The sequence below is a fragment of the Exophiala viscosa genome (assembly GCF_022695815.1).
Source record: "Exophiala viscosa unplaced genomic scaffold EDD37scaffold_1, whole genome shotgun sequence".
Classification (NCBI taxonomy): domain Eukaryota; kingdom Fungi; phylum Ascomycota; class Eurotiomycetes; order Chaetothyriales; family Herpotrichiellaceae; genus Exophiala; species Exophiala viscosa.
This window is the reverse complement of record NW_026944353.1, coordinates 3427568-3451789: the sequence shown is the minus strand read 5'-3', so window position 1 is coordinate 3451789 and position 24222 is coordinate 3427568. Positions and strand designations below refer to the sequence as shown.

The following is a 24222-nucleotide window of genomic DNA, read 5'->3' as shown; positions in this document are numbered from 1 at the left end:
TTCCTGTGTCTCTTTCCTGTGTCTCTTTCCTGTGTCTCTTTCCTGTGTCTCTTCCCTGTGTCTCTTCTTGTTTCTATGTCTCTTTACTATTGTTCTTCTATTGTGCCTTTCGCTTTTTTTTCTCTGTCACCTCTCTCCCTATTTCTGTTTCATTGCCTACCTAGTTTTCCCTTCGTGCCCTTGACCTTCTTGCCCTTTTCCATCGTGTGTGCCCTTCCATCGTGTGTGCCCTTCCATCGTGTGTGCCCTTCCATCGTGTGTGCCCTTCCATCGTGTGTGCCCTTCCACCGTGCCCAGTGATCTCCTAGTACCCCTTCCCTTTTACTTCCCTTCCCCTTACTTGCCCCATGCTTTCTGTTCTTTATGTATTCAAGGCCACGAGGTCCAATTCCTCGTGCCCTTCATTCTTTTTCATGTGCTCGTGCGGCTTGTCCGCGCAGTACGAGAAGACAATCTGATCCCTTCAGTGGGTCTTCGTTCTTTCTTCTTAATAATGTATGTGCCATCGAGTCAGCTGTCACGTTGTTTACATATTTTGCCCTTCTCGAAACACTATGAATAGCCGACCACAACGACTCTCTGCGTTGCGTGAATGCTTCTACGCCTACTAGGCGAGTCACGCTGTGAGTATACTGATACTAGTATTGAGTGGTGTTGACACCACGTTTCCTGATCCGGACGGAAACTTTCAAGTTCCTAACCCAGATATCGAGGACTAGGCTGTAGTGTATATGCATGCTTGAAGTAGACTTCCAGGCAGAGAACACTTTGACAACCCATTGAAGACACTACTAGTAGTACTACCTTCTGTATCCTCCGAATACTAGAGCTGCGCCGTGGCTGCCCGTCAGCTGTGAAGAACCGCTTATAAGTCTATCATGAGCCATCCTGATAGTAAGGTATTCGTATGTAGCTAATGTAAGCATGCAACGTGGATTAAACTTGATGTCAGGATATCACGACCTATAACAAGTATTTGTTGATTCATATCGGCGGCTTGCTTCGAGTGAATCAAAACACATGTATGTTGGCCGAGTGCAATGCAGCAAATACTACTGCTATGTTAGTAGTGTTGAAGCAGGTGTTGTTGCCCAGATCTGCTTCAGTGAATGCCATGGTTGATTTATTCAACTAACATCTTAATATATGGCTTGATATGTGGCTCTCACCCACCAGACTCACTGACAGCAAGGGTCAGATATCATAACTGTTGGCTGCCTCTGAAGTAAAGAGCTGTCTACCACGAGTAGGTACGACGCAGGTTGATGTTGAACATAAACTCCCTTCCCAATGAGGAATTACCGGATGCGGATAGTACGCCTTCCCCAAAAATGTTTAGTCTTACACATCAACCCCGTCAGACACCCGGGGTAGACAAAAGTATTAGATGGAAGTATTGCTAGAAATGCTGAAGATAATCGCTGGTAGACAAAACATCACATGTCTGGTGGCACTCCAGGAACTACAATCCTACTGGTAGCGAGTGTGTCGGTTTGACACGACCTGGCTACACGCAAGTCGTTACATCGGTATGGGACTAGAGTTTTTATATTAGTTTCTTGTTACTACATAGGTCTCTCCACATCAGAAGGTCATTTTTCAAGGGAGCTTGAGCGGCTCCTCAAGTAGCTGACGTCTTCTATGCCTATGTAACTCAAGGGTAGCACGGCTTTTGTGCTGCAGTAAGCAGCATTAGGCTGGTGGCATGTACAAGGGAGAGGAAGATGATGCAGACGAAACAGTGGGAAATGAATCCTTGCACCACTTTCGGCAGGGATCAATTTCTACTCCGTGCGCGGGGACTATGTTGTCTCAAACCACGGAATAACGTCCGCCAGTCCTTTCTGATGTATCCGCAGCACTCATTGTTCCCTCTTTCAACAGGCGCATCAACTCTCTCATGGCGTCGTGCACCACAACTTCTGTATCGCCTTCGACCAGGATATACAGCTTCGCATTCTCGCCCGGTCCAGGCTCCTTGCCGGTGGCATAGAAAGAACCCTTTGTCGTGATTGACGTGCCAGTCGACTCGAGAATCTTTGCAACATTCGTCCGATTTGTGACAGCCCATCGAGCTCGCTCTATAATGTAGATTAGTAAGTAGATCAAACAAGAAGGGAGGATATGACTTACGAGGAAAGTCGTTGATTTCCAAAGTAGCATGGAAAGCACCAGCATCCGGACCCTTGTTGTCAATAGGCACACCAGAACGCATGACTCCGGCTTTGGAAAGTTTCTGATTGATACCAGCCACAGCGGCAGCGACTCGATCCATTTGATTCTTCGGGCCAGTGTCAGCAGGCTCGCTACGCTCCGTCCTGTGCACGATAATCTTCCCATCGAGATCGATACCCTTCGGGACGCCAGGGATGCTGCTTGAGGCGGGTGCATCGAGGGGCTTGATACTGGAAGCTGCTTTGGCAAAGATGTCGTCGCCAACTTTGACGTCTTTGCTGTCTTCTTTCTCTTCTTGCTCGTCCCCTTCATCACCTGTCTTGAAGGTCTTTCTTTCACGAGCTTTGGTAGCGTCGCGCTCGAGATCTAGTCGTTCAAGACCTTTACCACCAAACCCAGAAGCTCCAGCTTTTTCTTTGCCGGCTTTGACCTTTTCCATGAAAGAGTCAACAAGTTTCTGTACTGCTTCGGGAACCGGCTGGCTGCTTTGTCTCAAGGCCTTAGCAATGTCGACGGCATAGCGGTCTTGTTCCTCTGTCAAGAAGGTGACCGCAGTACCGGTATTCCCTGCTCTGCCTGTTCGGCCCGCGCGATGCACATAATCCTCCAAATGATTTGGCGCATCGTAGTTGACCACAAGCTTCAACTGCTTAACATCGAGACCACGCGCAGCGACGGATGTAGCGATAAGAATTGGTACAATACCAGCTTTGAAGTCATCGATGGTAGAATCTCGATCGATTTGATCCTTGCCGCCATGTATGGACATACATGGGTATCCCTTCTTCATGAGATCTCGAAGTAAACTGTCAGCAGACTCCTGTCGATCAACGAATATTAGAGCTCGGTCGTCTTCGTTCTTGTCCTCTTCGTACAGCTTGCCAAGAAGTTCAAGCAGTCGCATAAACTTCGTGCTGTCCTCACGAACCTCGACGACTTGGGTGATTTCCGGGGCGACCACACTGCGACCACCAACAACGATTTCGACGGGTTTTGCAAGGGTCTTCCTCGCGAGCGCTTCCATCGCTCGAGGAAAGGTAGCGGAAAACAATACCGTTTGCCGGTCTGGTCGAATATTGGACAGAATTTTCATAACTTGAGGTTCAAAACCCATATCGAACATTCTGTCAGCTTCGTCCAGAACAACGTAAGTCACCCGCCTCAGGTTAGTTACACGCCCACTGTTGGCGGCGAGTAAATCAATCATTCTGCCAGGTGTACAAACGACAATCTCCGCACCTCTTTTCAGATCCGCGATCTGATCTTTGATGGGCGCACCACCGTAGGCGCAGACCGCCCTAAGGCCCAGTGCCTTGAGAAAGGGTTTACATTCCTTGTGAATCTGGGTAGCAAGCTCTCTTGTCGGACTTAGAACAAGCCCAATTGGTCCGTCAAGCGTATCTAGAGGACGCTGATCCTTGATGTGGCGAAACATGGGCAACAGGAACGCAACAGTCTTGCCGGATCCGGTCTTCGCAACACCAATGACATCTCGACCAGACATGATAGCAGGAATAGCTTGGGCCTGGATGCTCGTCGGCGCATCATAGCCCAATTTCTGAATGACTTCGAGCACTTGAACACCAAGGCCACATTGAGCCCAATTCTGGACTGGCTTGGGAACGTCGACACCTCGGACCTTGATATTGTCAAGCTCCATCCGTAGATTTGCGATCTCTTCCTCAGTCCACCCAGCCGTATCCACAGGCTCGGAGTAAAAATTGCGTCTGAAAGGCTGATACTGCATCTTCGCATGGTTCACAACTGGGATGTCTTTCTTCTTCTTTTTCGCAGCGTTGGAGGCTAACGAGAGAATGTTGTCAGGATTTTCATCATCGACCGCCGTTATATCGATCTCATCATCGCCAAAGAGAGCTTCTGGCTCTTGCTGTCGAGACTTGGCCTTTGATTTTTGACCAAAGGATTTCTTGGGCTGGGTAGGTTCTAAGTCTTGCATGAACGCGTCTAGGGGGTCGACTTCCTCTACCTCCTCGTCCTGACCGTTGGTGACATCCACGGCAGAAGGTGCATCGGTCATGCTCGTATCTTCACCACGCTCGGCTTGACTTCGCTTCTCCGCAGCCTTACGAGCCGCAGCCAGGGCCTCTTCTGAGCCCTCGTCCTGCATATCGACATCATTGTCATTGTCATCTTCGTCTTCGACTCCATTAGTTTGTTCGTCGTCAAGGTCAGCTTTCTGTTCCAGAGCAATGTTCGGCAACTTCTCAAGCTTCTTCTTCGTCCCTTCATCATCTTCAAAGTCCAGTGCTCTTTTGGACACATCACTGTCGAGACCAGCCTTACTGCCGAGCCCAAACTTCCCCAGGTTACCCTTGGCTTTCAGGGGTTTGGCGACGGAGACACCATTTGCAGGTGTTTCCGGGGACGTCTGTGAAGAGTCCTTGGCTAATGCGTGGGCGTGGGTGAGAGCTGGTGCAGCAATGTCGGCTCCAAGAACTTTGCCTGCTGCAGATGTGTGCTGCGCTTTCTTCGCTATGGCCTTGGGATCGAACTTGCCTGTATATGGAGCGGGAGCTACGGACGGTGAAGCTGGCGTTGCCGGCGTCATCGGCGCTACTGGTGATTGAGGAGTACTGGTGGCGGGTGATATGCCTGCTCTTCTGTCAATCTCGTTCAGGATACTTCGTGCGCCACCTGCAGCCTCGAGCTCCTTCTGCTTCTTGGCTTGCTCTTCGGCTTGCTTCTTTTTCCATTGCTCGAGTTTTGCAAGTCGGGCAGCTTTCTGCTCGTCTGCATTCGGAGCAGTTGGTGTGGAGGGCTTGGAAGTCTGGAAATTGTCATGAGCTCTGCATCGAACACGTGGGAGATGCATCCTCACCTCTTTAGAGACGTTGTTCGCATCACGCTTTGTCTGGCGCTCTCGACTATCCTCCCGTTTTCGTTTCCGTGATTCGGTGGACTCGTCTCTCAGCCGCCGATCCTTGTCTCTTGAGTCATCTCCTCTAGGACGGGTATCTCGATCCCGGCTTCGCCGTCGCTCATCGCGATCTCTTGAACGTCTTCGGTCTCGCGATCTTTCTCGTCTAGAGTAGTGGTAGTCTTGGTCTCTCCGAGCATCGTAGCGTCGGTCTACCGAGCGATCTCTCCTTCGATACCCATCACCATCTCGATCGCGGGCTCGGTCCCGATCTCGGTCACGATCACGATGTCGGCGCTGGTACGCAAAGTCGTCAGCTGTATTCCCCGCAGGATAAGTGAGACGGAAACATACATCAGGACTCTTAGATCTAGAGTGCCTCCGACGATGGCCACGGTCATCGTCTCGTCGACTCTTCTCATATCGATCCTCCTCTCTTCGACTGCGTTTTGACGAGGAATATGAACTGCCTACAGGTGATGGTGAGCGAGTGTCCCCGTGCCTAGCCATCCTGTGGCTGCGGATAAGTGAGCTTTACTGCTAGAACCGCAACCAGGACCAGGCTCGAGATGGAAAACTTTCGACTCTGGCGATATGTTGAACAGTCAAGGTCAAACGTATTGATGAAGATGGTCCCGTGTTCCGCCTAATGTTACAAATCGATAAGTCGAGCAGCAGGCCCTTCGTGATATCGTTGATGTTCGTGTTTACTGTCTCGCAATCTTTTCAGGATCGAATTGACTGCGGGCGGGCGTCGCCGCCTTGTCGGAATTATATTGTTCCGGGTCCGGGCCAAATCAATGTGCCTCAAGCAAGAACCCCTGCATTTCCCAGTTGGTGCGCGTGTGGAAGTCGCATTCGCATTGACCAGCCCAGCCACCGAGGTGGTCTTCCAACAACTGATATCATCCACCAACCCAGATGCCCGCCCCCTTGCGTTTGATTATCCTTTTGTAGAACCGCGGTTCTTTCCCTGCAAGGTCGTCGTCATGGTCGTGCTTCCATATTCGCGAACTCTGGCCGCGCAGCTTGTGGCCAGGTCGACCAGATCGTTCACGCGACCCGCAACCCTCAACTCCCTATCACGCGTCGCTTGCGCTTGCGCGAACAAAGACGGACAAACAAAGTATCAAAGTGACTGGGTAGATCTTGGAGCATTCTATCAGCGTGCTAGATCATATGCAACCACTGCTACGAAGCCAGCAAGCCGTCCAAAGGCCCATACCGGACGCGCTGCCGCCAAGCGCACTACAACAACTAAGAAGGCCGCCTCAACCTCTGCAACGAAGAAGCCTGCGAAGCGGACGAAGAAGAAAACAGTCAAGAAGCCGAAGCCAAAGGTCAAGAAAGCACCAAGCAAGACAGCCCTAGCACAAAAGGCACGAAAGGCACAATCAGATCTGCGCGCCGCAGCCCTCTTCGAAGAGCCGAAACAACTACCATCTACTGCTTTCTCATTAATCCTCGTCGAAGAATCGCACAAGGCGGGAGATGTCAGGAGCCGGGCTGCTGCCGCGTCTGAGAGGTACAAGAGCTTGACTCCTGAGGAGCGCGAGGTAGGCTTTACTCTCTCCCAGATATGACGTTTATTGACCAATGGGTAGCGATACAACCATCAAGCGAACGACAATCGTCAGAAGAACACCGTTGCCTACAAACAATGGGTGCAAAGTCACACTCCGCTGGAGATCAAGCAAGCGAACAATGCTCGCCGGACGCTGATTCGCAAGGCCAAGGCCGAAGGGAAGAAGAAGAGGAATATGCCTATTCATGATGACCGAAGCGTGAAGGGCCATCGAAACGCCTATACTTTCTTCTTTGCGGACCGTCATGCCTCAGGTGACCTCAAGGGCATGTCAGTGGGAGAATCGGGCAGATTGGTAGGCAAGGAGTGGAAGGAACTCTCGGCCGCTGAGCGAAGAGTAAGTGTCAATTTCATGATCCATATCAAAGGCCCTGGCTAACCATGCGAATCAGTCATACGACAGCAAGGCCCAGGCCGACAAGAACCGATACGAGGAGGAACTCAAGTCCGTATATGGACTCGATCCTCCCAAGCCTCGCACGCGCAAAGCATCCTCATGAGCCGCTTTGTAGCACGTATCTCGCCGTCAAACGGCCTTTGGTGAGCGCCTGTAGTACATTGAAAGGGTTTATTGCGACCGACGTCATTCAGATCACGGTTCAGCCACAGCACAGGAAGGTGTCGCCATCGTAGAACATGACGGCGGCTCCATTCGGCCAGGCTGAACCAGGTCGCTCTGTTTCAGTTCATGCAGAGGCGGATGGCGCTTTCCTGGGTTGGACGATGCCGGAGCGAATACGGACTTGCAGTGGCGCATCTCAACTACTCGGATTTGGACAAAATTATTGTACAATATGCGAAAGTACAGGGGTGGTGCATTGTCAGGCGCTGGCCGGTGGCCTTCTGTTCGGACTCTGGTGGGTGCAATTAAGAGGTCAAGGTCAAGATTGACTTGGGGAACTCGGGTAACGATTTTGTTATGTCTTGTACAGATCCATATTCAATTGTGTTCTACAATGCCTTAAGGTTCCGTCCGACTTCCTGTACAATCGTAAATGAACATGTCGTGGTCGTTGTCGAACACCGACTTTGTATACAGAAGAGATTAGTTCCTCAGCGAAGCGCCAGTCCAGGCTCGGAGACACGCATAGGGAGACGGTGTCGGTACCTCCCCAGTTCCTGCCCGGTATTGTTTGACTGCTGCCGACCAGCATCGCAGAAGCGTGTCAAGCTTTTTCAAGCCTCCCGCGGCACTATCTGAACATTCACCTTGTCTGCCTGGATTCACGCCTTGTTCTCCTCCTGTGGCTTCTGCTCTTCCTCAAGCATGTTCCTTCTGCTCTCCATAGTAAACCACAAACTTCTGCTCGCACTTTCCAAGGTAGTAGTGATTCCAGCGCCGAAGCCTTGCAGCATAGCCACCAATTGAGCGCGCAAGCCGTCAATGCCACCGTCAATGGAACCAACCCATTTTGTGCCTTCGTTGTCAAACACCTGCCCGTCTATCCGCGCTCCGAGGAGGAGTAACTTCTTCACCCCGTCCTGGACCGGAGGATCGTAATAGGACGGTACTGCCCGTCTTGTGGGTGCGGGGAAGGTAGGCGCTTGCGGACTAAGTATCGAGAAAGCGGTCTTCAGGTGCTGCGGTGATACAGTAGGGAAGGTCAAAATGGCGACAGCGCCAGTCAGGACGGGGGCGAGATCGTGTTCACCCTCGTGTGCTTTAGCAGCTTTGTATGCGGCGACCGAGAGTGCGTGTGTCAGCGAGGGATCTTCCTTTTCTGATGATATCCCTGACAGACCCTCGAGCGTTTCAGGCGGGAGGTCGCCTGGCTTGAAGTACTCGGCGACTCGGAGCGCAGGCTCAAATATGTTCGTTTTGATGACCTGCAGCTTAACGTATTCTCCTATCAAGCTTTCTGAAGGCGCCCCTTGCGCAGCTAGTTGTTTGTCCAGTTTTCGAAGGGCTGTCGTTAATTCTCTCCTGATGCCGACCCATTCTGTGGCTTTCAGATTGCCGTGTTGGAAGATGACGATCAGAGGTGTAGTTTGAAGGAGGGAAACGTAGGATCGCAGGAGTTGAGACTTGCGGTAGGCGGGGTTTCTGTGTGAAGGAGGGGTTGCTGGCGTATACCGTGAGAGCGTCGGTATAGAGGAATGGATCTGCACGTCTGAGGGTGCTGGAGTCGTTGCTACTACTGTAGCATACTGGCATCGGCCACAAGTGTATGCGGCTCGCTCGAACCGGAGCTCTGCTAGTTGCGCTGAAGAGCGCAACCGTAATCTGGGTGGCATACCTCCTAGGAGAGACGTCAACAGACGCGATCAAGGTCGTTGCAAGGCCTCAAGTGTGGATAAATGGAGGTGCTGCTGTGGTTCCTCGAATTGAACTTTCTGCCGGAGAGTCAAACAAAATCGGCCCAGATCATGTGGCTGTTTTAGCACTACAATGACGCCGCTTTACAACTCACAGCCACAGCCTCGTCCAGCAAGCAGATGTCTTCGAACGGTACTACTCCTTAGGTAACGTTCCACTTTTCTTTAGAAGTCGATTTAACAATTCGATGCAATGCGATATATCTAACCAAGGGCAGCCGCGAACTCCTGCTTGAAATTCACAAGACGCTTTTCAAATTCCACGACCAACTCCGCGGTCCTTTTCGCCCCTCTCTCGCCTATGAAGCAATCATGACCCCCTTCAACCGTCGCTGAGAGTATTTCAGGCGCCGAATGAATAAGCCGTATTACCTCTCTCCCTTCTTCCGCATTCCTGTGGAGTGCCGCTCTCACGCTTGGCTTGATACCACCAAAAAGCTTGAACGTCAGCATGAATCCCCATGTGTATTTGTCCGCAACAGAATGTCTCAAATCAGCCGGGCTGTCGCAGGAGATGGAGCACACAAAAGGCAACTCTGCCAATGCCATCTCGTCGGCAACTTCGTAGCCTGTGTTTGCGTCCACAACGAACGCCTGCTCCTGGTGTGACCATTTGACTCCGTAGCAGCCAACACCTATCGGAAAGTTGCCCATGTACTCTCGAAGGTACACTTCTTCGGGTATGATGGGTTTGCCGCCATTGATGGCGCGTTGTTCTTGGAGTTGTATCAGGAAGTATCTGTCTGTGAGACCTAACCCAGTAGCGTACCCGGCCTCGCTCGGTGTCAATGGAGGCTTCTCCCTTACACCACGGATGGCAGGCGTAGCGACAATTGGCACGACGAAGTTGACGTCTATAGACAGTTCCCTAGCTGCTAGGACATAAGGCTGGATGATCTTGCCGCCCATGCTCCAGACCAGCAATATGACATTGTTTGTCAGATTCTCACGATCGATTATTTGTCTGGTGATTTCCACTGCTTGTGCTCCCCATTCGCGGACGGTGAATTCTGGGCGGGTGGTCGGCATTAACGATGGCTCGGTCTCGAGGGGATATGAGATCGCGAGGAAGTTGTAGCCATGCTCTGGAAGCCAGTGAGCGATGAAGTCTTTGGGGTCATAGCCGGTATGCCCGCCGTAGGACACCCGTGCGAGATGCGCTGCTCCTGGTATGAAGATTGCGAGCGGCTTGCTGGGATTGCCTCGCTTGAAGTACATTATTGCCGGGGCGTCGCTGGCGGTGGTCAGAGCCTCGCCTTCGTACAGACCATTGCTGTGGGACGCAGTCATCGTGCACTGGTCGGACTGTTTGCAAGGAAAGGCCAGTATGTCATCTCATGTCGAGTAGATGCCGGATTCCGTCGTCCCTGTCACCGCTCCTCCGTTCATCTCTACTCAAGTGTCGTTGCATTGGAGTACGGAGTGGTGGAGAAGGACAAACGCCGAAACTGACCACAGTGTTGGAGAACCCCTATTTACGAATATACTTTGTCCGAGGCTCTGCTAATTGGGGGTACATATACCGAACTCTCAACCATTTCTGCCTCACTTTTCTTCACCACTCTTTACCACAAGCATTATGCAAAAATAAGACGTTTGCAAAAAGTTTTGCAAAAACTCTGGCTACAAACTCTTTCGAACAGAGGCTGTAGCTAAGTGAAACCAGCCGTACTGGTTCTTTTTGGGGTTGTCGATGATTGATGGGAGAACGGTACCGGTGAGTCTGGCGACTGGGACGTGAACACTTCATAGGAAGTGAACGGGCCTGACAGTCTGATAGCTACTCGTACCATTGAGCCATCACGGCTTTGGTCACTCATTGTAGCCCACTGGCAGAAATTTCGAGACTTTAATCATATATACCTTGAATTTATCGCTCGGAATAGCTTACTCATGGTCACAGTCACTGCCTGTAGCACTTCACTACACGGCAAGCTTTCATTCGACCACCATCTCTAGGATCTCCATGACCTGCTCCTTTTCCGTGATAGGCTTCGCATTTGTCTGAATCCAGTGGTCTGTCAGACTGTTTTCAGCCAGGATATCCAATTTGTCTCTTCCCACCCCGACATCCTTCAGCGTCCGTGGCATACCAATCTCCCTGAATATTACGTCCAAAACATCACCTAGATCCAACTTGTTGGTACTATCCGTGTCTTTCCCATACTTGGCCTCCAATAATTCTCTCACGATGGGCGACCGAAGTAGGATTTTCTTGCAGTTCGCCTGCTTTTCCACATTCGCTCCAACCTTTTCGTTCCACTTGCACACCGCGGGCAGCATAATGCAGCTGGTCTCGCCATGGCCCACACCCATCGGACCAAGTTGGTGTCCGATAGCATGACTCGCGCCCAAAGGCACGCCGCTACTCACGGCGCTCATTGCCTCCATCACACCTCTCATGGTCTCAAAACGAGCATCAAGATCCTTGAGGTTCTTATGCGTGCGAATCAGAGACGGGATTAGACGTAGGAGTCCTTTCTCAGCCTCGACATCACCTTTCTCATTCGACAGAAGACTGCAAATAGTCTCAACGCAGTGGTCAACCGCTCTGACACCAGTGCTCAGCCAGATCCGTTCTGGTGTCGTGGTCGTCAACTCCGGGTCGAGGACCACAAGATACGGATTCTGCTTGGGCAAGAGGAACAAGCACTTTCGATCACTGCCATCGTCGCGTGTCACTCCAGCCAGAGCCTGGTACTCGCCGCCTGATAGACTCGTCGGAATCGCGACGTGTTTGACGGATGGGTCCTTGAAGTCGGTAGGAGATGCTGCTAGCTTCTCCATACCCTCGGAGGTAGTGATGTCGTTGCTCAGCATATAAGTAATCACCTTGGCCGCGTCGGTGAGGGATCCAGCCCCTAAAGTGACGATGCAGTCTGGACCTTTCGAAGCAGCATCCTTTGCGACTTCAAGAACTTGATTCCAATGTGTATGCGGGGCCATACCAATCCTGAGACCGACGACTTTGTCGCCGAGCGCATCCTGAAGACGTTTGAGTGCAGAAGTGTTTTTAGATAAGGAGTTGGATGCTATAATATAAACCCGTTTTGCGTGAAGCGTGTTTTCAATGTGGTGGGCGGCAGCTTGATCGAAGGGCAAACCGTACGCTATGTATGGCAAGGGGCGATCCCCGAATGCATGTTCGAGGTGATCAGTGCCATAGGAGAATGGCATGACGGCAGAAGTTAGGCCGCTGAAACACTCGTCAGGAACAGATATGGACAGACCGACCAGGCATCTGCAGCGACAAGATTGGGTCTTCCGATCAAAGGATGACAGGGTTGATATGAGTTGGCAAGTGGGGGACGGTAGTAGACGAGGCTGACGATGTGTGCGGAGTCAATCAGCATTTATCCGGGCAGCTCCAACGGAAAAAGCCCCACGAGCACGGCATATATAGAGAGTAGTACGGAGTTGTACCGCCAGTCTTCAGCAATGCAGTGTTGGATTGACCATACCTCATGTTTCATCAGATCGGTCAGTGTGTATGTGTGTGAACGTGCGGGCACGCAGTCCTTGAGCGTCTCGATGACGGGCGCTCCAGGAGAATTTCACAATTCAACAAGCAGCTTTTTCGACGCAGGGCAAAGTCACGGGCAGCATCCAAATTCAAACCCCGAGAAACACATGCAAGCACTCTGCCTTCTTTCTTATGACTTGACATTGTGGTTCAACTGTCAACAGTGATATCTGGCTCGAATTAAGTCCGCGTGAGTCTTAGCATGCCCTTGCTCGTCCCGGACCGTTCTTTTCCAGTCTTGTCCACGAATGTCGAGAATACCCTGGTTAAGAGGTAAAGCTGCCGCTTCGCACTAAACGAAACAATCCAGCTCTTCAGAAACGCAAGGTAGGAAAGGTATGCATTTGACTGCATGGTTTTTGTCCGTGTGAATGATGTCTTTTCTCGGAAACGTCGTGAAGGAGGGAAAAGGGCAGTACATAGAACCGGCACGCTTAGTCGAAGAGACCGAAGCCCATATCCTCGTCGGATTCTTCCTTCTCTATTGCAGCAAAAGTGGTTAGCTAACTCCTGAGACCCCAATGATTTAGTGTCAAACATACCCTCTGCCTTCTCTTCCTCGGCAGGGGCAGCCTCCTCGGCAGCACCACCTGCAGCAGCACCGCCAGCACCGGCACCAGGAGCGGCAGCGGCGGCACCACCACCGGAGCCAACGTTGAGGAGCATGTCCTTCACATCCTTGCCCTCGAGAGCCTTTGCGAAAAGAGTGGCCCAGATGGGTTCGACTTCAGGAACGTTGGCGGCCTTGATGAGGGTGTTCAACTTGTCGGCCTAAGGTACACATCGTTAGTCGCACATCCTTTAATCGTTCTTCGTGGACCACTCATGCAGAAGGTCGCAGGTGAGTTTGCATACAGTGATATCAATGCCATCGTCGGCAAGTATGAGAGCGGCGTACGCGCTGGCGAGCTCGGCGGTCGACATTTTGAGTAGGAGTAGATTTGATTGAATCTGCTACAAGTCGGTGTGGTTGTCGAGAAATTGAAGTGCGCGCAGAGACCTCGAAACTGAGTTGGCTGCACATTTCCCGGTGGGATTGTGGGTGTAAAACTCGCCAAGAGTTTTGTCGGATCAGGTGACTTGACAAAGTATGTTTCATACTACCAGTGCAGCCTCGTCTTCGACAAGGCTGAGATCGACCCCAATTCCGTCAAATCGGGGTTTGCGATATACCACGAACTCCCGTTGGCATGCTCCTCTTGTCGTACGCCAGAACTTCACCAGTGTGCTCATTGGGACGAAACATTCTACTGAGACAAGATATATGCCTACGAGTGAGCATTGGTGGTAGCCGGAATTAGCCATACCACTCCAGAACACCCATCTGGGCACTAGCCCTACCATGTCGCCCTCAGACATCGACATGCAAGCCCTTCAGACTCTCCGCTCGCAATTCTCCCAAGCACTGAAAGACTTCGCCTCTTCCTCATCAAGCAACTTCAAAGTCCTAAGATCAGTGCCATCATCATTACCGCCCTCCTCATCGCCAATCCGGACCCTCTATGTCCTGGACTCAAGCTTCAACCCACCCTCTAAAGCACACTTATCACTCGCCAAAAGCGCTCTGAAATCTTCAGACTCCACGACCGACACGCGAGCTCTCTTCCTCCTTGCGACAGTCAATGCCGACAAAAAGCCCAAACCAGCCGACTTCGAAGACCGCCTGATAATGATGACCCTAATGGCCGAGGAACTACGCGCCGCCTTCTCCGCCCCGGGGCCGGCTGATGGCGCACCGGCCGTCGACATCGGCATCACCAAGCAACCATACTTCATCGACAAAGCTGTTTCCATCGACGAAAGCTCAGTGTACACCAGCTCCTCACCAAATCCCGAAACGCACTTCTCGCAAATCCACCTCACAGGCTTCGACACGCTCATCCGCATCTTCACGGCCAAGTACTATCCGGACCACGACCCGCCGTTGTCGGCGCTCGAGCCGTTCCTGACGCGCCACGGTGTGCGGGCTACGGTCAGAGTCGACAAGAACACAACATCAGAAAATCTCAAGGATACGACGACCGAAAGTGGCAGTGATCTATCTAGCGTTGAAGGTCAGAAGGCTTATCTCAAGGGCATTGCGGACGGAGACAAGGAAGCGGAAGGGGCGAAAAGGGAATGGGCTGAGCGGGTGGAGTTGGTGGTTGATGATTCCGGCGAGACTGAAGGGGTCAGTTCGACGAAGATCCGGAATGCTGTTAAGGAGGGCAATTGGGACGAAGTCAATGCTTTGGTCGGGAAGGGCGTGGGTGAGTGGATAAGGGAGAGAGGGCTGTATGAAGAATAGACCATGGAAATAGGAATGACGCTCTAGATCGCTACATGATGAGGAATGCTTGTCATGAATGACGATATACACAGTGGTCGACTGGGGGTGCCTCAAGGTACATGGCCCCGAACATGTGGTCAACAAATACGGAACGTGTCACGAAATGTGTGCACATCAGTCATGGGCCGTAGTAGTGGGCAAATCAAAATATCCATCGGGAACGATATGCATAAACCTGTACATATTCGTTCAGGCGGAACCATAACTGAATACATGAAAGAGCATCGAGGCTCTTGTAACGCTTCCTCAGGCCGCACTCTGGATATCATTTGCAAACCCATTTCTCGCCCGAGCTCCTCTATGCTGGTGTAGCCTTGTCACCTGGAGTCTTGTCACCTCCCTCGCCTGGTCTGATATCTCCAGTACCTTGGGATATGCCGGTCGAACCTGCGCCTGGCTTCGTGCTGTCTGTGGAAAGGTCCATGGGCTCCTTCCTCTGAAGACCCTTGGGCTCGTTGTCAACCTTGTGCATCTGCTCAGCTACGCCTGCACTATCAGGTGCACGGGATGATGTGTCGTTTGACGGGTTGGCTTTGTCCTCTTGCTTCTCTTTCTTGTGAGGCTTGCCCAACTCGGACGCGGGGACGACCGGGCCACTGTCACTCGTGGTCTCATCATGCTTCTTGCCATCGGGCGTAAGGCCGAAGACTGCACTGTGAGATCCAGGAACACCGGTGCCAGTCAGCTTCTTGGTCCCCTTGTCATCGACGACGGCTGGGTCACGACCTTGGCTTGAGTTCTGCAGGTCACCGTGAGAAGAGCCGCCGGTGAGGCCGCTGTCAGTATCATCTTCTTTCTTCTTATGGTGGAGTGGGTTCGGAATGTGGTGACCATGGTGATGCTTGGAAGAGTCATGCTCGCCAGTTGTTTGGGTCGTCTGAGTATCTTGCGCACCTTGCTGGGTGTTTTGACTGTCGTAGCCACCACGTTGTTGGTTGGTGTCCACTCCGTAGCCTGTAGTCTGCTGTGTAGCTCCGGTGTCGATACCAGAGCCAAATCCACCGCCCTGTTGGTTGGCTCCAGAGCTGTGGATGCCTTCGGTCTGCTGTGTAGCTCCAGTGTCATACCCAGAGCCATATCCACCGGTCTGCTGTGTAGCTCCGGTGTCATACCCAGAGCCGTATCCGCCGCTCTGTTGTGTTGTTCCAGAGGTATAATCACCTTGCGATTGCGTGCCTGAAGTGGAAGAGCCTAGAGTGGTGGCATCGTGGACAAAGGCGCTGCCTTCAGTAGAGCTTCTAAGCAGCGTGTTAGCACAACTGGTCTCATAGGTACGTCAGATACTCACCCTTGGCCGAAAGTGCTGCCGGTGCCTGAGGTAGTGTCGGTGTTTCCAGTGTAACCAGACGTGCCAGTGGTGCCAGTGGTGCCTTCAGTATAGCCAGTTGAGGAGCCTCCAGTCAAGCCGGTGGTGCCTTCATTATAACCCGTTGAAGACCCGGTGGTGCCTTCCGTGTAGCCGGTTGAAGAGCCGGTAGTCCCTTCAGTATAGCCTGTCGACGAGCCACCAGTCAAACCGGTGTGAGAGCCGGTTGTGCCAGTGGTGGTGTCGTGGCCGAAGGTAGAGCCTGTTGTTCCGCTTGTACCATTACCAGAGCCTCCGGTGGTGTCTGCAGAGGTGCCTGTGGTGCCCTCCTGGTGTGTGGGCTGCGCGTGTCAGTAGCCTGCATCAGAAGACAGAGATGCTAGGACAGGAAAGCAAGTTACTCACAGTGACAGTGTTGTCGGTGGTGGTGCTCTCCCCGCCAGTGAGCTTACTGAGTACGTTCTTTGCGGCTTCCATCTTTGCAAGCTAGGGTTTATCTGGGGTTCTTTGTATCTGTATGATTTGTGCTATTGTGAAGTAGTAGTGAGGTTGGAACAAGCAAAGCAGGGAAAGGTAGAAGAAATATAACCTTACGTCTTCACCTGCGTCAGTGCAAGATAAAGTCGGATCGGCGGGAAGCTCCTGTGGTCGAAGATCTGACGCCATGGAAGGTGCGTCATAATTTCACTATGCCAAAGTACGTATTTGCTTCTGATCACCATTCTATCACTCGATGCACGCGATACGCTGTATCCAAGGTTTTTGGAGGGGAAACACAAAAACATCATCATCATCATTGCGGGGCTTTGTTTAGAGGGGCAGGCCACGAGATTGCCAACTCGTTGCACTGCCTGTCGTGAGTCGTGACCTCGCCAATGCAAGAAAACAAGCATCTGGACTGATTTGGCGAGCGAATAGAACACCTTACCATGAAAATTCCATCTCACCATGTGAATGCTACGTTTAATGAGGCCGAACAATGAAAGGTTGAGGCTTCGATCGAACAAATGAGGGAGGGGTCTTAGTAAATGCCATTGCGACGTCATCGTGCAGCAGAACTTGCATCGGAAAACCACTATAGGCCTCACATTCGGATGCACAAGCCATATTGAGATCAAGATTTTGCACTTATCTTCTCCAGTCCACGCTCGTGGTCGCTTAGGAAAGACCAAAATTGGAATGTCATAATGGTATTGTACAAGAATTGAATTTCGTCCACGACCTCTTCTCCAGGAAGTCCATCGTACTATCCAAGCTCTTAGCTTTGGGTGCATCAGGCGGCCTCTACGGCTTCCACCCCGACGGAGTAGCATATGTTGATACCCTCAGAAATCCTGAACTTGCCAGCTTATGCTTGTGAGACTGGGTACCATTCCCAGAGCCCCAACCAGTCGACAAGGCTGAAGATGTTGTGCTGGCTGATGTAGCTTCCACTTCCACGTCCACGGGAATGGTGGAGGTGGTGGGAGTAGCAGTGACGGTAACGGTGCTCTGAAGAGTCTCCGTCACGGTAACATAGGCAATTCCACAGGCAGCATCCGCAGTCGATTCAGATCCCGAGCCCCAGCCCAAGCCAGCGGACCACGAACTTGTCGTTTCAGCAGCGACGCCTGTTTCCACAGGCACAACAGTGAGGGTCTCGGTGGAGGTAGACTCGAGAGTCACGGTGGTAGTGCCCGACCCAGTTGCAGCCCCAGCGGCATTGGCCTCCGCAGAAGGTCTAGTGATGGTGGCATAGATTGTGCTTGTGATCGTGAATGTCTTGGTCTGACGAATGGTGGTAGTGACAACAGAAGCTGACGACCCAGAACCCAGGGTCAAAGTCAATGTGGTGTCTTCGACAGTGGTGCTGACTTCAACACCTTCGCTAGACGTTGAGTCAGCCGCGATTGCTGCGCTATTGGTGATGGCTGGTGTTGTCGCTGCTGCAACTTCAGCACTGACGGTCGTAGACGTGGTCACGTCTGCAACAAGGGTACTGATAGTCGTGGAAGTGGTCGAACTAGCCAATGTATCTCCGCCTGCGGTCATGCTGCTACTTGAGGCCGGTGGAGAGGTCGTCACGGCTTCAACTTGTGCACTCGTAGTAGTTGTAGAAGTTGAAGTTGTCCAATCTGCCCATGACTCTGATGTGGTGTTCGTGGCTGTGGAGGCCGAAGAGGTCGAAATAGCTGCAACTTCGGCGCTGGCAGTAGTTGTGGAGTTTGTCATGGAGGTGGACGTGGAGAAGGTGGTCGTAGAGGAGGTGGACGAGGTAGAGGCGGATATGACCGCAGCAACCTGGCTGCTGGTCGTCGTGATCGTGGTGGATGAAGACGATGAGGTACTTGCGACTCCCACACTGGTAGTCGTGGACGAAGTCGCAGTCAGACTAGTAACCGAAGTGCTGGAAGTGGTTGTCGAGGAAGTCTCTGCGGCCACGGAGGTAGTCGTGGTCGTTATGGCAGCACTGCTGATCGACGAAGTAATTGTCGTGCTGATGCTGGTGCTCACATCGTCCACAATCAAGCTAGAACTTGTCGTCGGAGACCAATCTGACCAAGTAGTATCGTTGCTATACTGGCGCTTGAAAACCATGCCATCAGGACGGGCGGAGGCTTGGGCCAACGTCAAGGAAGCTACCAGCAAAGCCACGGTCTTGAACTGCATTGCGCTGCTTGTGCGTCTTCTCTTCTGCGTGCTGTCAAATGGGACCTGTCAAAGGTGTCGATCTTTGTTCCTGGCGGGATCAACCCACGGGAGGCCAACGTCAAATGTGTCAGAAAATAAAAGAGTGACTGGATTGGGAGGGTATCGTTAAGGAGTGACTGACGTCTCTAGGACGTCGAAACCGGTCTGAAGAATGACGACGAGCTGGATAGAACACAGAAGCAAAGGAAGAAGAGCAGAAGGCTGCACAGAAAAGGTGCATATGAATGTTCTTACCATTTTGGCCACCTCTGACCGGGAAATTGTAGGAGCATGGAGAGGTTGCAGCCAACCGGGGACCGCTCCCAGGCGTATCCTGGGTGAGTGAGATGGCTGGAGATCCAGCATGAAACGTACGCGATGAATGGTGAGAGGATGGACAGACACGATTGACTGGGCACGACTGGGACGAAGAACAGGGGCGGCGTCTGTCGCACGATGTGGTCAGGCGTTGGAGCAAACATCTCAGGGGTCGAAAGAATTATGATATGCAGGTCGATGATAGAGAGTCATTGGTTCTTTTACGCGGCGATTAAGATCCGGCCTAACTATACTGGTACTAAGGTCATGTTAATGCGGCAACCCCTGACTCTCAAACTGGGATACTACACAGTACTAGGGCACCATACCACAGTACACTGTACTTCGACATTGAGTAGTGAACCAAATTAATGACCAGCTCCAGAAAAGCACCGTCTTATGTTCGTGCCGCAAGAGAACCCCGACTCTATCTCAATGCTACTCGAAGCCACTCTGCAAGTCACGGTATTGTCTAGTCGGCGGAACAACCCAACGAAAAGCTCCAGCCGTAGGCGACTTGCAGCTGCCGGATGGATAACCGAGCTCGACCCAGATCCACGTCCCTTGAAATCTCTTTCTGGTGGCCAGATCCTTGCATGTGTTACAAGCAGAAGATACTTCGACGCGAGCCAAGCTGCTCGTCAATCGTATAAAAACTCTGTGCAACCTCCAATCGGAGATTTGCGTGTAACAAGTACCCTGATGCCATGCATATCGGCTCGGGGATTTGACGAGAGGCTTAAGAAGAAGACGTCTGTCATTCTCTGGCGCAAAGCCACGTTACTCAGAGTTTTCTTATTCAGTGGCTGCCGTGCAACACGGTTCTGCTGAACAGTCCTGCATTTCCGCTCAGCCACCTCGATTGGACTTACTTGCATTCCGCCCGGCGGTCACTTGTCGCGTGATGGCAGCTTCACGGATGTGCCCGGAATGCTTCAAACTGGGCATGCCTCTTGTGGATCTGCTTATTGGGATACGCTGACTTCATCAATCGCGTCTTCTCCGGTCATAGTATGCCTCAACAGATGGAGTGCTTGCAGAAGAGATAAGACGAAAGTGGTATGCATCGTCTTTTATTAGCCATTATGTCCCTGTATAGCTCTATCACTCTAACATTGATGAACCTCACCTTCGTCTTCAGCACGTGGTTAGCAATGTGGTCCACATGAAGAATCGGACTTACTTTTGATCATCTTCTTCATAGCCAGTATCAGACTGACGGTCATAACAGCGAATCCAAACACGATGCAGATAACCGCAGGTATAGTCTTCCAGCTTCGGGTGCTCAATTTGATGTAGCACAAGGGCGGCAATATGTAGGCAAGCGCACAGGCACTCGTTGCACCTATCAATTCAAATACCGCTCCCAGGTCACAGGTCACCAAGCTGACGGCCATTGCGCTGACGACCAAGGCACTGCTGAAGATCAGATGTCGATTGGGCTGGTACGGCTCTTCCGGGAACCAATAGTTGTTCATGACTTCCCTGCACACAAAGCACTCGAGCGGTAGAGTCGTGAGCATGTTCAGTCCAAAACACAATCGAGCTAACTGAACGATCAAATGTCCCTGAGCAGGGAAATTGTTCAACACATTGCCCTTCGTCCGGTCGCCAAAGGTGAGGAACCCTGCCAGAGCCATAATCAGGCATGCAATCAGCGAGATGAAGGTACTGTAATGGGTGACAGTCGCAAAACGGTCCAAGGTCGGTGTTTTGAGCGAGCCGTAGATCAACAAGGAATTATGGTGACAGACAAAAGCTATGGGATAGTCAGTAGCCGTCAACCCGGATCACAAGAGCTTAACGTACCAAAGGAGATGACGCCAACGGCTTGGAAGAAGCCATCGTTGACAAATAGTAGTCCTCGGACGTCGCCTCGAAGGTCTGAATCAACGAAAGCCCCCTGAGTGACGATAGTCACAATGATTACAATCATACTGATCAATGCCAATGTAGATGCTTTTGCCAGCTGTTCAATGTTAGCAACGTGAAAGAAACGCGCTGAGTGCTTCAGACCTTCGCAATGTCTCGATACAAACTCAGAGGCCAGCTAACTGCCAGAATAAACAGTATTATGACAGCTCTCCTGTCTGTCAGAAGCCACAGGAACGGTATGTTTGCGAGTCCCGGAACCAGCGCTGCGAGGACGTGAGGGATAGTGTCGCCCACGATGATGCAAAAAGCTATCATTCCTCCGAAAGCAAATGCCCATTGCGCAATAGATATAGCTATGAGCCCACTCTTGCCGAAACAATGCTGCATGGTCGCCTGAAACGAGTCTGCACCGGACAACTTGCTGTTGATGACAATCAGACGGATTGTCCAGTCAACCGTGATCGTAAGCCCAACGAGTAGAATGATCCCCATAGTCATACCAGCCTGGCGGAATGCGTACGGTTGACCAATGATTCCTGCGCCAATTATCGAGTTTGCCATATTCATGAACGCACTGCGCATCCCACTTTTTGGGCGAGCATCTGGCAGATGGTCTTCAGGCTGAAAAGACTCCGCCAGAAAGGGTGACTCTGCAGGAGGAGTAATCTCGGTGAGCAACGGTGCATTCGGGCTTGAAGGAGAGTCCAGGTAGTCTTCCTCGTCCACCCACCCCTCAGGTGGCTGTCCATTCTGCCCATGGTCGATGTCAAAGCGGACTCGATTCGTGGTTCTCGGAGTTCCATCGGGACGATGTTGGGAGAGGGAGGATTGTCTCTGCACGTTCGGGCGCGGAGACGAGATAGAGATGACAGAATTGTCTCGAGTCAGGTCAGGAGTCTGCCCTGCTGAGGAGAATAAAGGAGTGTGGCTTTCAAGTTTGCCATTCGGTATATCCTTGACTGATCCGTCAGAGTCCTCGTCATCTGTGATCATGTCGTTTCCGTTGCATCTCGAATGTCGAGTTGGTTCGTGAAAGACACAAGCATTATCGGACCGAAGTGTCAACATCTTGCGTAGAAGTGAGCCCAGGCTTGGCAGCGAGAAAGTCTGGGGCAGCTCACTTCGGATGCCGATAAGAGGTCCTTGATAATCGAGCAACTAGAGCCGCAAACTACCACAATATCTAGGATTTTGTATGGGTTGGCATGTGTTCCATTTCATTTAAGACTACAATACAAGGACTATGTGCACTGTGCAGCTTTGTATCCGTCAACCATATATTGCGAATGAGCATTCTTCATCATGCGTTACAATAGCAAGGCGACTAGCAGTGCGAGCAATAGTGCCGCCACAGAATTCGTGTTGATCTGCGGCGTTGCAAAGGAGCTCGCGAATGGACTGCTGTCAGTCACACCAGACGATGTTGTCGCCTGAGCGGAGGATGAAGATGTCGATGAACTGCCAGTGGAAGTCGTTGTCCTGAACGTAGTCGACGGCTCGGAACTTGAGGTATGAGAGCTAGAGGAAGTCTTAGTGGATGCCGATGAATCTGTGGTAGATGTTGAGTCGGCTGCTACTGAAGATGAAGCGGAGGAAGAGGAGGAGGATGCCGAAGATGACGACGACGAACTTGAACTCCCTCCAGTGGTACCGAAACCGATTTGGTTGTTGTCAAAGTCGAACACAGTGTAGACATTCTTCAAAAACACGTCGCCCAGAATCCACTCATTCGGTCCGAATGCCTGATGTCCGATGATCTTGCTCTGGCACCCGTCTCCCACGGTTTGTCCGATAAAGTCCTTCGATGGGACGGTGTATTGTATCCCGGAGAAGGTGAAGTATACGCTCGCTGTGGTTGAGCAGGGAATCACAAAGATCTCACCATTTTGGGAGCTCCCTGGGATCAGGTTGTGCACTGCCTGTGCATCAGCCTCAGGCATGAGAATATACGACGTTCCAGTGTCGATGATGGCAGTCTTGCCCGTGAAGCCGACCCCATTTCCATTGACGCCGGCATCGCTTGCTGCGATTTCCCAATTCTCAGTGTTGGCCACTTTGGTGTATGATAGCTTGCCACTGTACCTGGACGAGTCGACACCTCCAAATGTGATTTCTCCGTCGTTCGTGCCATCTGATGCTCGCTGAAGATGGACGCCGACAATGTTCTTAGGCAAAGTCCCTTGCTGGTCTAGCACTTGCATGATAGTATCCGTACCCAAGGTGTCCGAGCTCGGCCGTCCAAGGCCCAATATGCCGTCCATTGGGTAGTTGTTGAAGTCGTCCGAGGCACTTGATGCCAGCCCGAATCCCATGCGGACAGAATAATTCGCAAACTTGACGGTATCTTGAGCCACCACACCCTGCACCTCGCCCGTGCCATAGCTGAGACTCCATGACTGAGAAGTTGTATTAAGAGTAGTCGATTCGGCACTGCCGAAGGTGTTATGTATTAGACAGGCATTTGATTGACAACCAGACCCCATGACCCATGTGTTCGCCGACCCCGTGTCAATTAGCATGTACATTTGTTGTCCCGAAGATCCGAATTCCATGACAGAGAAGTAGGTAAAGTCGGAACCGTCTGAATCGATCGCCATAGCATTGGGAGCGCTAGGTGTACTCGACTTGACCACGGTAAAGGTATTGTCCCTCTTCGCCTAGAAAGCGTTAGTCCTCGTCGCATTGACCAGCATTGTCCAACATACCCTCATCCTCTTTATGTCGAGCGTGATGCCTCCTGAGGCATCCCGATCGCGCATTCCAATATTCGACGAGAGCGATCTTTTATCTTCGTCACCATCGTCACTGCCGTATGGATAGAATGCCGAGACATGACTGAAGAGAAGCGCTAAGGATAGCAACTGTCGGTACATTGTTGTATGTGGTCTGATATGTGCAAGGGGAGAAGCCTGGAGACGTTATGTTTCAGTGTATAGTATCGAAACGCATCTATCCAGATCATATCATCGCACGAGCTGTTCGTCCGTTGGTAACCAGCCAATCCAGAGAACGTGAGTAGACTATGTAATGACAATGAGAGAAGTGAATGAGGATTCTCAGTCAAGAGATCCCAACGCAGCCAGTGCTCTGCGATACAAGTACATGCAGCGAAAAAGGAGGAGACAAGAAATCTTCAGGCATACGACGACACTGTCAGAAGCAGAGGTCGAAGGATGACAGCGTCCAGCCGACGAAGGTATGGAGTTTGCTCGAGCGCAAACATCGCATGCCAAGTGCGCCGACTCCG

At 51.7% G+C, this 24222-nt stretch overlaps 11 protein-coding genes across 11 annotated transcripts; 2 read left to right on the top strand and 9 right to left on the bottom strand.

Moving 5' to 3' along the window:
- Positions 1 to 1554: 1554 nt before the first annotated feature.
- Positions 1555 to 5763, bottom strand: EDD37DRAFT_617705 (uncharacterized protein). Its single transcript, XM_062815759.1, has 4 exons — positions 5408 to 5763; positions 5015 to 5350; positions 2134 to 4963; positions 1555 to 2081 (listed from the first exon to the last, which is right to left on the bottom strand). Exons 1-4 carry the CDS (start codon positions 5561 to 5563, stop codon positions 1813 to 1815), a joined length of 3591 nt encoding a protein of 1196 aa, XP_062675609.1. The 5' UTR covers positions 5564 to 5763; the 3' UTR covers positions 1555 to 1812.
- A 140-nt stretch (positions 5764 to 5903) lies between these two features.
- Positions 5904 to 7578, top strand: EDD37DRAFT_617698 (uncharacterized protein). Its single transcript, XM_062815758.1, has 3 exons — positions 5904 to 6609; positions 6658 to 6975; positions 7031 to 7578. Exons 1-3 carry the CDS (start codon positions 6043 to 6045, stop codon positions 7136 to 7138), a joined length of 993 nt encoding a protein of 330 aa, XP_062675608.1. The 5' UTR covers positions 5904 to 6042; the 3' UTR covers positions 7139 to 7578.
- EDD37DRAFT_617692 (uncharacterized protein) lies at positions 7579 to 8962 on the bottom strand. The gene has a single exon (XM_062815757.1). It carries the CDS (start codon positions 8871 to 8873, stop codon positions 7863 to 7865), a length of 1011 nt encoding a protein of 336 aa, XP_062675607.1. The 5' UTR covers positions 8874 to 8962; the 3' UTR covers positions 7579 to 7862.
- A 151-nt stretch (positions 8963 to 9113) lies between these two features.
- On the bottom strand, positions 9114 to 10404 carry EDD37DRAFT_617691 (uncharacterized protein). Its single transcript, XM_062815756.1, has one exon. The coding sequence runs from the start codon at positions 10242 to 10244 to the stop codon at positions 9159 to 9161; it is 1086 nt and encodes a 361-aa protein (XP_062675606.1). The 5' UTR covers positions 10245 to 10404; the 3' UTR covers positions 9114 to 9158.
- A 394-nt stretch (positions 10405 to 10798) lies between these two features.
- Positions 10799 to 12457, bottom strand: EDD37DRAFT_66122 (Fe-containing alcohol dehydrogenase). Its single transcript, XM_062819134.1, has one exon. The coding sequence runs from the start codon at positions 12129 to 12131 to the stop codon at positions 10893 to 10895; it is 1239 nt and encodes a 412-aa protein (XP_062675605.1). The 5' UTR covers positions 12132 to 12457; the 3' UTR covers positions 10799 to 10892.
- A 277-nt stretch (positions 12458 to 12734) lies between these two features.
- EDD37DRAFT_66108 (60S acidic ribosomal protein P1) lies at positions 12735 to 13507 on the bottom strand. The gene is made up of 3 exons (XM_062819130.1): positions 13333 to 13507; positions 13020 to 13248; positions 12735 to 12958 (listed from the first exon to the last, which is right to left on the bottom strand). The coding sequence occupies exons 1-3, from the start codon at positions 13399 to 13401 to the stop codon at positions 12912 to 12914; spliced, it is 345 nt and encodes a 114-aa protein (XP_062675604.1). The 5' UTR covers positions 13402 to 13507; the 3' UTR covers positions 12735 to 12911.
- Positions 13508 to 13624: 117 nt separating this feature from the next.
- EDD37DRAFT_66078 (uncharacterized protein) lies at positions 13625 to 14934 on the top strand. Its single transcript, XM_062819119.1, has one exon. The coding sequence runs from the start codon at positions 13820 to 13822 to the stop codon at positions 14762 to 14764; it is 945 nt and encodes a 314-aa protein (XP_062675603.1). The 5' UTR covers positions 13625 to 13819; the 3' UTR covers positions 14765 to 14934.
- On the bottom strand, positions 14824 to 16589 carry EDD37DRAFT_671469 (uncharacterized protein; the record flags this gene model as incomplete). Its single annotated transcript, XM_062819411.1, has 3 exons — positions 14824 to 16044; positions 16095 to 16453; positions 16518 to 16589. The coding sequence occupies 3 exons, from the start codon at positions 16587 to 16589 to the stop codon at positions 15105 to 15107; spliced, it is 1371 nt and encodes a 456-aa protein (XP_062675602.1). The 3' UTR covers positions 14824 to 15104.
- Positions 16590 to 17396: 807 nt separating this feature from the next.
- Positions 17397 to 18761, bottom strand: EDD37DRAFT_604593 (uncharacterized protein; the record flags this gene model as incomplete). The annotated part of the gene is made up of 1 exon (XM_062814751.1): positions 17397 to 18761. The coding sequence occupies one exon, from the start codon at positions 18759 to 18761 to the stop codon at positions 17397 to 17399; it is 1365 nt and encodes a 454-aa protein (XP_062675601.1).
- Positions 18762 to 20248: 1487 nt separating this feature from the next.
- On the bottom strand, positions 20249 to 21968 carry EDD37DRAFT_559066 (transmembrane amino acid transporter protein-domain-containing protein; the record flags this gene model as incomplete). The annotated part of the gene is made up of 3 exons (XM_062813777.1): positions 20249 to 20859; positions 20910 to 21069; positions 21117 to 21968. 3 exons carry the CDS (start codon positions 21966 to 21968, stop codon positions 20249 to 20251), a joined length of 1623 nt encoding a protein of 540 aa, XP_062675600.1.
- A 192-nt stretch (positions 21969 to 22160) lies between these two features.
- On the bottom strand, positions 22161 to 24190 carry EDD37DRAFT_572800 (aspartic peptidase domain-containing protein). Its single transcript, XM_062814360.1, has 2 exons — positions 23681 to 24190; positions 22161 to 23632 (listed from the first exon to the last, which is right to left on the bottom strand). The coding sequence occupies exons 1-2, from the start codon at positions 23846 to 23848 to the stop codon at positions 22283 to 22285; spliced, it is 1518 nt and encodes a 505-aa protein (XP_062675599.1). The 5' UTR covers positions 23849 to 24190; the 3' UTR covers positions 22161 to 22282.
- Positions 24191 to 24222: the final 32 nt, after the last annotated feature.